Source organism: Pelobates fuscus, chromosome 6 (assembly GCF_036172605.1).
Source record: "Pelobates fuscus isolate aPelFus1 chromosome 6, aPelFus1.pri, whole genome shotgun sequence".
NCBI lineage: Eukaryota > Metazoa > Chordata > Amphibia > Anura > Pelobatidae > Pelobates > Pelobates fuscus.
Window position 1 is genome coordinate 19,917,850 of NC_086322.1, and position 12,813 is coordinate 19,930,662.

A 12,813-nucleotide genomic window follows, 5' to 3' on the forward strand; every position below is an offset into this window, starting at 1 on the left:
TATTTGCATGTTTCTGCATGCATTTCCTCCTTTATTCTGTTGAGGACCATCGGTCTCTCCATTGTAGACTAGAGTCAAGTTGACTCGAGGCTCTTACATGTTTAAATCTCGATTTGCTAAAGACACATTCACAATAATCCCCAACAAGGTGCAAGCTTTCTCCCATCCCTTCTCAGATATCTGAAGAGTTTATATAATTCCTGCATAATGAGCGGAAATCTCAGCGACTTAAGCTGATCAGCCAAAGTTACATCATTGATTCGCAATACTATCCTGCAGAGAGAGACTGCATCATGCAGAGAGATATAAAATTCCATCCCAGCTTGCATGATAACCAAGGGAGAACGGAATGCACAGCAGCAATAATACAAAAAATCTAAAACCAATAATAGAAATACAGTATTCATGATTTATTGTGCCTCTAGTTCCCCCAATGCTAAATACGCCATAACCCAAAGCTTAGACCCTACTAGCGGTAGTTTGTAGTTGTATTGATGCTGCAGTCTTAAATAAAATAATCAACAATCAGGACAAAACAAAGAAATCCAAAAACAAAAAATTCTTAATTAAGGGAAATAGGAGGGAGGAAAGAGTAAAAAAAAAAAGAGAAAAGCCTAATCTTAAACATAACTCTCATCCTAATACCAATCATAGCACTTATCTGAAACCTAATTCTAATCCTAACCCTAGCAGAGGGATTCCCTTGCTGACTTCAGCCTCGATCACACACGTTTATCAGCACTCGGCAACCTGCATAGCCCAGTGCTGTTGAACCATTGCAGACCTTGTGATCTTGCTGCAGTGGGCTCCCTCGCTGGAGGGAATCCCCAGTGATGTTCTACGTCAGAGGGACCATGGCCGAACCTGGAAGTTCAGCCATGGAGATTTGAAAAGCTTTATGCAGTACATGGGGCCAGTAATTCTGACAGAGGGAAGCCCAGGTGACAGAGGGGAGCCCCAGGTATTTAGTAACAGACAGGATGGCAATGCAACAACAGCTATTGCTAGTCACATAAACATTGAAAATAAATGTATAAACAGAAATACTTAAGGCAGTGTGGCATGTAAGATATTAACAAAAAGCTAGTGCAGATCAAAAGAACATATGCCATTGTTACTAAAGATCCCTGAGCCCAACCAGATTTTTTGCTAGCCAGATGAGTATTGCAAAAATAAAGCAAAGCACAATAAGCAAAGTTACTGTGTTAGGCATGAAGAGGCACCCCCAATGCCCACATGGAGACCACTCAGTCCCCTCCACCAGCAAGAATCCATCCCATCACACCGATATGAGAATGCCAGCACACAGCCAGACTGCCACCGAGGCTGTGTCCGATCGCTCTAGGTTGAATTGCTGCAGGACCACAGCCGTTGCATCGGGTATTCTTCTTGTGGTGAGTATTGAGGAGTCATCTTGAGCCTCCGGTTTATCCCCTCTGATTGTGTAATGGCACAGCTGCAGGGCAGCAAGTACTCTCCACTATATATATCACTATATATATGATAGCACCCAGTTTGGGCACCTAGAGCTGCAAGTGATCCGATTTCAATGGATGCCCACAGAGGGCGCCAAGAGCCCAGAGGGAGGCCGCCTTCTTCACAGAGTGCTCAAGGTTCAGAGCAGGCTCTGCCGCCAGATTGCAAGTTGAGTGTGACCTCCGACCATTTCTGGCATAAATAGGGCTCCAGGGTGGACCGAGATAACCACCTCCGGCCCAGTTAGCATTGCAAATAAACTTCCATCTGGCAGTTAATTAAAACTAATAAGTCAATTTGGTTAAACGTGTGCATATCTCTCCATTAAATGTGACATTTATTAACGAAAGATGATAAAAAGAAAGAAAATAGGTGCGCCTTGTTTTCTCTCCATGAAGTGTGCCTTGGAATGTTGTCTCTCCATGAAGTGTGCCTTGGAATGTTGTCTCTCCATGAAGTGTGCCTTGGGATGTTGTCTCTCCATGAAGTGTGCCTTGGGAAGTTGTCTCTCCATGAAGTGTGCCTTGGGATGTTGTCTCTCCATGAAGTGTGCCTTGGAATGTTGTCTCTCCATGAAGTGTGCCTTGGGATGTTGTCTCTCCATGAAGTGTGCCCTGGGATGATGTCTCTCCATGAAGTGTGCCTTGGAATGTTGTCTCTCCATGAAGTGTGCCTTGGGATGTTGTCTCTCCATGAAGTGTGCCTTGGGATGTTGTCTCTCCATGAAGTGTGCCTTGGGATGTTGTCTCTCCATGAAGTGTGCCTTGGGATGTTGTCTCTCCATGAAGTGTGCCTTGGGATGTTGTCTCTCCATGAAGTGTGCCTTGGAATGTTGTCTCTCCATGAAGTGTGCCTTGGGATGTTGTCTCTCCATGAAGTGTGCCTTGGGATGTTGTCTCTCCATGAAGTGTGCCTTGGAATGTTGTCTCTCCATGAAGTGTGCCTTGGAATGTTGTCTCTCCATTAAGTGTGCCTTGGGATGTTGTCTCTCCATGAAGTGTGCCTTGGGATGTTGTCTCTCCATGAAGTGTGCCTTGGGATGTTGTCTCTCCATGAAGTGTGCCTTGGGATGTTGTCTCTCCATGAAGTGTGCCTTGGGAAGTTGTCTCTCCATGAAGTGTGCCTTGGGATGTTTTCTCTCCATGAAGTGTGCCCTGGGATGATGTCTCTCCATGAAGTGTGCCTTGGTCCAAAAATGTTGTGAACCACTGATTGAGAGTAATAGCAAATAATGAATCAGTTCAAATGCTGCAATTTCATGAAAAGAACATGTTAAATAAATGATTTTTCTCTATGATTCCGTTCCTTAACCTAAGAGTTTCGGTTTCTATATGAAGGATTATGTACACAAGCGTTTCTGTTATCAAGAGGCACTAAGATTTAGCCTTCTTAATAACCAGTCTGAATGAGCAAAAGATAAGGCAAATTAAATCTTTTGCATCCCACGGGTAATATAGGCCAATGCTGCTTAGCTGATCAAACACTGCCGGTATATCTGTAGGATTGCCAGAATCAGCAAACTGTATATTATCAAAAGAAATACTAACTTTATAAAAATCATTACAGAAAGTAAACTGATAACTGAAGTCTTTAGTGCTGTTGTCAGAGATCCTGATATATTGGACTTATGTGCGGGTAAAAAAAAATAAAATTTTCTAAACTGAAACATTTTTACTCTTTAGGCATCCTGAAAAGAATTAGCAGACAAGAGGTTAATACAAATAAATAATAAATAGATCGAAAAACACTTAAAGGGACACTCCAGATCCCTAAAGCACTTAATCTTTCTAAGAAATTAGAACTTTTATGAGTTAACCTTTTCACACCTCCCTTGGAAAGACTGTTTTGAGATATACCCACAATGAAAAAAATTATAATCAAATGCATGCGTGTTTTTATTGGTGGTATATCTACTAAGCAGTGATTTTTTTTTTATATTTGGGCCGTAGAGTGTCCCCTTAACATTAAAAAAACATAAGAATGCAAACACATTATTGGGTGTTTTACTGTTGCTTTAGCTTGTGCCCAACCGAGAGGCCCTGCTTCGATCTGGTGGTGTTACAGTGGCTAGCAGAGCGCCAAGAAATAAATGTACGAGGGACAAATAAAACAGATGAGACGTAGTCACAACACACCAATAATGAGAATAAAATAAACTTAAAACAAGATACTAAACAGGAGTGCAGGGCAGTTCACCTCACCTTCACCCATTCAACTCATTCACCCGCTGGAACCAGCATAGCTTGTTACTCCACTGGAGAAGTTGCCTGGGGCAATGTGTCTTTGAGGAGGAAAGTAGAGCCCAGTGATGCCCATAAGAAACACATTTGTTTGCCTGTCTGTGTGTAAATAACCAGGTATGGCCTCCCAGAACCCAGGTCCAACGAATGAGTGGAGACCTTCTTGACAGTGAGGGAGTATGGCAGCTATATATATTATAAGCAGATTATAAGATTACTATAACATACATTAATATGCATGTATAAATTAGGGACTGGGGAGATACTGAGGAAACTGGCCTTGGGGCAGCAAAGAGAGTAAATTCTGGCCCTGCCTACCACCGACATCTGCTCAGCAATTCCATTTTTTTTTTCCTGTTTGTAGACCAGTTTCTTATTGTGTAATAAAAGAACACTATAGTCACCCTCGCCACTTAAGCTCAGTGAAGTTTTCTGAGTGCCATGTTTTAACCCAGCAAATGAAAGCACCTCCGTGCTACAAAAATGGCAATGTTCACATTGCAGGTTAAAATGTCACACATACAGCCACTAGAGCCGCTTCCAATGAAACTTGGCTATTTCAATCAAATGGTCTCAGACAGAATATCTGATTTGTATTGGGAAAGCATTGTGTCGTCTGAGATCTGTCTTTATAATATCTGCCAGAGAGACACACCAGCAGGACAGTGACCGGCATGGAGAGGGCAGAAAGTTAAGCAAATCTCACATGACGGAGGGGGGGGGGGGACATTACTATTGATGGGTTAAACTATAGCTTGTGTACATGTTATTCCTGTACTAGATTGTCTGCATTTATATGGTCTGTTTTACAGCCACATAGGAACAAACAGATGGATAAACAGAATATTTCATGGAACATCCTTGTGAAAATGTATGGGGTTTCATCTGAGCGTAGCTAATTTTACTCTTTTAGAGAACTGCATGAGTATTGCTCTGCACAGTTTTTGGGGTAATTTGGGGGTTTGTGTGACATGGGTCCAACACTTGAGCAATCACCATGGAAACTAATGGAATTAACCTGCTGGCTGCAATGGATATGCTGGCGCTTTAAAAAAAATACTAGCACTATTACTAAAAATGAATATAAATACAGCCAGCAGAGGGCGCTGGTAGACAGAGATAAAAAAATAATAATCATCTGTTAGGCAGAGTAGAGAGGAGGATAAGTATATCCAGTGAGATGCCAAGTGAATAGACAGCCTATCAACGTTTCTTTTATAAACAAACAAGAACTCCCCCATTCAGGAATATACTCTATTTGGCTGGGAACACTGTACACACTGTTTCTTTGTCACACAGAATGTTATTGCAGAATGTCTTTTAATGCTATTTTGTAATACAATAAAATATGTATCTTGGTTAGGGCTGAGGAGCGGTCCCTATGTATCTATGGATGTCCAGTGTGAGGGCTTTTCTTTTTGTTGTCTGTTGCTGATGTCAGAAGAAGGAGCTTCGGATTGAGCAGCATGGCTTACAGTTACACTCCGATGCTTGAGTGTTGGTGAGTATCCTGGGCCCCCTTTTCCCCAGTACCGGTCAATTTAAAGAGTTAACTTACCTCAAATCTAGATGGCGGTGATCTCTTTACAGCTCTGCCCCATCAGTATGACCAATCTAACTCTCTACCCAAGGGCAGAGCCAACGCAACTCTCTACCCAAGGGCAGAGCCAACCCAAGGGCAGGGCCAACGCAACTCTCTACCCGAGGGCAGAGCCAACGCAACTCTCTACCCAAGGGCAGAGCCAACCCAAGGGCAGGGCCAACGCAACTCTCTACCCGAGGGCAGAGCCAACACAACTCTCTACCCGAGGGCAGAGCCAACACAACTTTCTTGCCAAGGGCAGAGCCAATCCAACTCCCTACCAGTGGGCAGAGCCAATGCAACTCTCTACCCAAGGGCTGAGCCAACCCAAGGGCAGGGCCAATCCAACTTCCTACCTGAGGGCAGAGCCAACACAACTCTCTACCCAAAAGCAGAGCTAATCCAACTCTCTACAGGAGGACAAAGCCAATCCAACTCTCTTCCCGATGGCAGAGCCAATCCCACTCTCCCAACGGAGGGCAGAGCCAAGCCAACTCTTTACCCGAGGGCAGAACCAACATAGCTCTCTGGCCAAAGAAGAGCCACTCCAACTCTCTACCTGAGGGCAGAGCCAAGTCAGCTCTATACCCAAGGGTAGAGCCGATCTCTCTAGCTGAGAACAGAGCCAATCTAACACTCTACCTGAGGGCAGAGCCAATGCAACTCTCTTGTTGAGCAGCAAGCCAACACAATGCTCGACCCCAGGGCATAGCCAATGTCTCTAGCTGAAGTCAGAGCCAATCTAACTCTCTACCCAAGGGCAGAGCCAATTCAGCTCTCTTATGTCTGTTAATGTGTAATCTCTTATAATGATGCCACACAAAGTCATAATGTTGAGAGACAGTAAAAACTTTCCAGTAATGTTCAGTGTCTAAACCTGACTGCTTATTCTTTATTTTGTTTGATGATTTCTTGCAGAATCCACCTGTCATGTTCTTCCTCTGTTTTTAGTTTATACCTGTCAAATAAAAACTGTTTAAAAATTAAATGGATTTGATAAAAGGAAAACTCAGTATTCAGATGTAAACTGTGATTCCATGCTCATGCTTTGCCCGGCACAGAAAGGGGGAATTTGCACATTGTGTAAGAAGCAGATTTCCTTAGCTGGTGCTATATATAAATACTGGTTCTTCACGCTGGTTAATAAAACATCCTGATTTAGCAGTTTGCACCCACCTGCGTCATCTGGATCAAGTGTAATTGCACTTCGTGTCTCGGCTTTAGGTGGGAACCAGAATGTGGTCAAGATATGAGGCTTATTAACCCGTTCAAGCCAACTTTTATAGTGAGCTATCAAAATAATGTGAATCGCTGAATGAATGCAAGGAGAGGCTCCTTACATTACAACTGTGTGATTAGAAGGGATGGGTGTAGGGCATGGTGGAAAGGATGTTGAAGACGATGTGAGGGTGGAGAGGATGCTTGGTGAGCAGGAGGGATCATAGGTGCAGAGTGAGACAATGAGGTGCAGTGTGAATGGAGAGATGGTGGTACTGTAAGAGGGCAAGAGAAACGATGTGTACAGTGTGAGTGCCGAAAAGATGATGTGTGCAGTGTATAAGTACAGGAAAGTGGATTGGTGCAGTGTGAGGTCAGAATAGATGGTGGGTGCATTGTGAGTGCAGGAGTAATGGTGTTGCAGTATATGAGTGTAGGAGAGGGGATGGGTGCAGTGTGAGTGCAGTGTGGGTGCAGTGTGAGCGCATCCACTTCCTCAATTCCGACTTTCTCCTCGATCCTCTCCACTCTACTGAGACTGCTCTGACTAAAGTTACAAATTACCTAAACCACAGCCAAATTCAAAGGCCACTACTCCCTACTAATTCTTCTTGACACCTCTGCCACCTTTGACACTGATTGTGTCCTCCATATCCAAACTCTTCAGTCCCTCAGTCTCTGTGACACTGTACTCTCGTGGTTCTCCTCCTATCTCTCCAAACGTTCGTTCAGTGTCTCCTTTTCTAATAGCACCTCCTCCCCTCGTTCTGCCTCGGTTGGAGTCCCCCAAGGAGAATGGTCTCCTTCTGTTCTCACTTTATACTCTCTGCAAACTCATAAATTCCTTTGGATTCTGCTACCATCTGTGACAGACCCATCTGCATAGACTAAGATTGCTGGTTTGTCTGTTTGCCCCTTTTCGTCTATTTGTCTGTTCGTATACCCCTGTTCGTTTGTTTCCTGAAAGAACCGATTAAAACTACCGAACGGACGGCCACCCGGGAGAGAAGTGTGCTGCTGGTTAACCTCTTGGCCCCAATTAGAACGTTGTGGTTAACCGCAGACACCTCTCCATTCCAACCGTATTCAGGGTGGTCGTCGTTCTTATGCCAACCACGAGGCGGCGGCCATTTTACACCATGCGAAAGACCAGCGGTATGGAACTAAAAAACACTCTTTCTGCCGAACACCGCTGAAATTACTTCTCAGTCGACAAGGCATGCAACCACCGGCCGTTCGGGAGTTTGGATTGCACGGATGGACTTAACCCAGATAGCCGTCCGATGGAGTCAATCGCATACCGAAAGACTGTAAGAGACTTTGACTCCGGGGCGATTGAACTGTACGTATGGGATCTGAGCGCTATTCGCTAAGAATATGCACTCAGATCCAGGCTATCTGGGGATATGTTGCACGAATGTAATATGTTCGGTAATTGTAAACTTATGCAATTTTATACGTTTTTTGTGTCTAATTTAAAATGGCGATTTGCCTCTGTCCTGGAGATAATTGAATTACTTCTTGATTATCTCCAGGGCAGAGGGGAGGAAACCGGGATGCATTGTGGGAATATTTTGTGCCTGTATGTCTGAAAGTGCCATATGTCTGTCTGTCATTACAGTCTCCCATTTGGTCCCGTAGGGGAGTGTCCACCAAGTGGGAGACCTGCATAAATACGGGCGGGTAGCCCACAGTAAAGCCAGTTCTTATTTTACCCTCAGTGCGGAGCTTGGTCTCGTTATTGGAGGGGAGATTTACTACACGGTTAGCGACTGATTACTGGAAACGTAAGCCGCTTGGATGTTATATTTGATCGGCTGTTAGCCGCGATTCGTGGATTTATTATTCGTGAGTTTTGGGATCTGTACAAGTCCCGGTCGGGAGACTGGTACATTCCCCTGGTTGCAGTTCGTACGGTTGGAGTATACGAATGGAGTTTGCATTATTGCAAAAGGGGAATCTTAACTAAACGGCGGTTTTACTCCTTTATGCCAGAGGGGTCTTAACACCATCTATCTGTATGCCGAGGATACCCAAATATATCTCTCCAGCCCTGATCTCTCCCCCACTGTCCTACAACGTGTCACCTCTTGCCTTTCTTCAAACTGACTTGATGTCCTCCCGCTTTCTGAAATTCAATCTCTCTAAAACAGAGCTTCTTATTTTGCCACCTCATAATGCTGATCTTCCTCTTTCACTTTCCCTGCAAGATGATGGTACCTGCATTGCTAGCTCGTTGTCTTGGTGTTATCTTTGATCCTGGCCTCACCTTTGCACCTCATATCCAGTACGTTGAATTTTGTCGATTCCACCTTAAAAACATTGCTCACATTCACCCCTTTCTTATGCAAGATGCTGCCAAGGAGCTTGTTCAAGCTCAGGTAATATCTTGCATGGATTAATGTAATTCTCTCCTAATTAGACTCCCCAGAAGCCGTACTGCTCTGCTACAGCTTTAATGAATGATGCCACCAGGCTGCTTAATAACATGGGTTATTCACAGTGGATTGTGATTATTCACAATCACAAATTCAAGGCAGGGGGATATTGGGTGCAGTGTGAGGGCAGGAGGTAAGGTGGGTGCTGTGTGAGGACAGGAGGGTTGGTGGGTGCAGTGTGAGGGCAGGAGGGATGGTGGGTGCTGTGTGTGGGCAGGAGGGATGGTGGGTGCAGTGTGAGGGCAGGAGGGATGGTGGGTGCAGTGTGAGGGCAGGAGGGATGGTGGGTGCTGTGTAAAGGCAGGAGGGATATTGGGTGCAGTGTGAGGGCAAGAGGTAAGATGGGTGCTGTGTGTGGGTATGGGGGATGGTGGGTGCAGTGTGAGGGCAGTAGTGATGGTGGGTGCAGTGTGAGGGCAGGAGGGATATTGGGTGCAGTGTGAGGGCAAGAGGTAAGATGGGTGCTGTGTGAGGGTAGGAGGGATGGTGAGTGCAGTGTGAGGGCAGGAGGGATGGTGGGTGCTGTGTGAGGGCAGGAGGGATGGTGGGTGCTGTGTGAGGGCAGGAGGGATGGTGGGTGCAGTGTGAGGGCAGGAGGGATGGTGGGTGCAGTGTGAGGGCAGGAGGGATGGTGGGTGCAGTGTGAGGGCAGGAGGGATGGTGGGTGCTGTGTGAGGGCAGGAGGGATGGTGGGTGCTGTGTGAGGGCAGGATGGATGGTGGGTGCAGTGTGAGGGCAGGAGGGATGGTGGGTGCTGTGTGAGGGCAGGAGGGATGGTGGGTGCTGTGTGAGGGCAGGAGGGATGGTGGGTGCAGTGTGAGGGCAGGAGGGATGGTGGGTGCAGTGTGAGGGCAGGAGGGATGGTGGGTGCAGTGTGAGGGCAGGAGGGATGGTGGATGCTGTGTGAGGGCAGGAGGGATGGTGGGTGCAGTGTGAGGGCAGGAGGGATGGTGGGTGCTGTGTGAGGGCAGGAGGGATGGTGGGTGCTGTGTGAGGGCAGGAGGGATGGTGGGTGCAGTGTAAGGGCAGGAGGGATGGTGGGTGCAGTGTGAAGGCAGGAGGGATATTGGGTGCAGTGTGAGGGCAGGAAGGATATGGGGTGCAGTGTGAGGGCAGGAGGGATGGTGGGTGCAGTGTGAGGGCAGGAGGGATGGTGGGTGCAGTGTGAGGGCAGGAGGGATATTGGGTGCAGTGTGAGGGCAAGAGGTAAGATGGGTGCTGGGTGCTATTCAGTGAACAAAGCACAGAGGAATTTATCCCGAACACATTTTTAAATAATTTGAGATATAATTGACAAGCTGTGACTAAATAGAATTTTCTTCTAAATCTATTGTTTGGCCAAAAGTTTGCCATTTGTTCTGCAGTTCAATGCAATTCAGTGATCTTTTATATGAGACACAATAACTGTGTTGATATCACGGGGCCGGACATCATCAGCTGAGAGTGACAATGACCACTGTTTGGGCAGGGTACACCCTGGCCCTACCACTTACAATGAAAAGATTTAGAAAACAAATGTAGTATCTAAGAGATTATAACAGCACCGTGGTTCTATTTTGCCAGGCCTACTTCGCATTGAGACAGATAATAAAAATAAATAGCAAAGAGTATCAGCGTAAAAGGTTTATATACTAAGCATAATTAAAACAGGATTTGTTAAATCAATGACAAAAAGAGGCAAAGTATAAATATTCTCCGAACCGGTAATAGAGATATTTACTAAAATGAGAATATTGTCAGGAATTCAAACAAGTGAGAATTTAAAGTAAATTTAAGGCTCAAAATAGCTCCGTTGTAAAAGTTCTCCAAGTCGGCTAAGCATCCAGTTTAGCTTCTCCGATGTATAACCACTTTCAAAAAACATGGCATTCTCAACTCTGTGGAGTGAATAACCCAGTAATAGTCTTTGGGGTTTAGTTGCTAAACCAAATTTGGTTGGTCACTATTGAAGGATTGCCTAACATACCCTACCTATAAGCTGAGTCTTGAAATGAATTTTTATCCTAAAATGTTCAATTCCCTTAAGCCAATTTAGTGAATAACCCCCTTTATCAAATCATTTTCCAGTGGATTGACCATTTGGGTTACAAGACATTAAATATTACGTTAGTCCAAGTTATATGTTCTTGGTGCATGGCTTGAAGGCCCTTATGCCTGACAGTGAATTAATACAAAATAAACCGAAATGATTATATTGCGATCTCTTTGGATCTGGATATTTGCTAGTGAACGTTTGTGTGTAAAGAGCAGATACATTCTTTATAAAGGGCATGCAGGCCATATTTGCTTAAAACTTTGTTTCTGCAGAATTTGTAATGGCTTCATCTGTGACTGAGCAAGATAGACAGACAGATAGACAGACAGACAGATCTAATTTTTAGTACAAAATAAACAGACTCACTGTTGTTTCTTGGTTAGCTCCTGCTCTTTCTGAACCAGGTCCTGTTTGAGTGAGGCCAGCATCTCCACACTGACATCAACTTGCCGGGTAAGCTCCGAGGCTCTGTCCTCCAACTCCTGTTTTTCCTGGCCCAATCTTACGCTCTCTTGTTTGGCTTTTTCAAGCTCCGAGCTTTTCCTTTCAAGTTCTACTTGTAGCCGCCCTACCTGGGTTGCTATTTTTTGCTCTACTTCCTCAGTTAGTTTCTCCAGCCGCTTGTCCACTTCTAGCTTTTCAAAGGCTCTCACCTTCAACCTCGCCAAGCCTTCCTCATAGGCAGCATCCACAGCGGCCGATGCTGCAGCAGCAGCAGCCACCGCAGCCGGTGGCGAGGAATGGGATGCCATGCTGGTCGTCTTGGTGAATATCTCACCTAAGGGGATATCCACTTCTTGTGCGTAACGAGAAGATGGTGGACTAAAGTCTTCAGTTTGGACAATGTCACAGGTAAACCTCTGCTCCTTTCCCTGGAAGGATGTACTTTCGAATACGTCCCTGCGGTGGGTTGGGGTTATCAAAGCAGTTTCACTAGTTAAGGGAAAGACAGCAGCATCACATATGCTATTGGTCTTCGACAAGACATAGAGGGTCTCATAGGTGTGGTTATATTCCAGGTGGGCCCTAAGAGAGGACAAACTCCGGAAACGTTTGTGCTCACCGCACCTTGGGCAACGATAAGGAAGATCCAAAGAGGCCATCCCTCAGCTAAAAAGGTGGTATTTGTCAGGCAGCTCCAAACAGAGCAGGGGAAAGCTGAGGGTCATGGTGTATCACGGGGTGTGCATGTGGCAGAACTTCGAAGGGAGTTCCACTTTAAAAGTCTTCTCATCCACAGGATCATGTCTGACACTAATAAGCAGTAGATTGCACTTTCTATGCAAAGTTACATGTGATCTGCTTCTTCAGGCCCTCAGTCCAGTATGAAGATATCTTCTTCAGGAACAACCCACTGGAAAGACAGAGGAAAATAAAGTCAGAAACAATAGAAACATAATTTTGGTTCTGTATAAAATGTTTATTTACAGGGAATTTTGGTTCTGATTTAAAGGATATTAGGAGATGTTGATTTATATGAAATTAGCTGGGACTTTAATGATTTAAATGATTTACCTGGGAAACCATGATTTGCGTGATATTATTCGAGAGATATTAATTTAAATATTATAGGAGTGTTGCAAGGTGACACTGATTGTGCCTGTTAACATGTTTCTCTCTCTGTAAAAAAACACGAGCTAATTAACTAAGCTGCTAATGACATAATCAAATCACAGTAAGAAATATTGGTCCGGTTTCAATTTATATTAGATGCTGTAGATTATAAAGTGGGAAAGATTTAATTATAAAATCCTTAGTGTACAAGTAACATAACATATACAAAATGTCTGGTTGTGTAGTTATACCCCCCACACTTCCTCTAGG

The 12,813-nt window shown here is 44.8% G+C and overlaps 1 protein-coding gene across 1 annotated transcript in view; it reads right to left on the minus strand.

Moving 5' to 3' along the window:
* The window catches only part of FBXO41 (F-box protein 41), a 144,806-nt gene that overhangs the window by 42,532 nt on the left and 89,461 nt on the right, over positions 1–12,813 (minus strand). The window contains exon 2 of the mRNA XM_063457545.1: positions 11,356–12,343. Coding sequence (XP_063313615.1) covers positions 11,356–12,092 — 737 coding nt within the window. The 5' untranslated portion in view covers positions 12,093–12,343. The remainder of the gene's footprint in view (positions 1–11,355; positions 12,344–12,813) is intronic.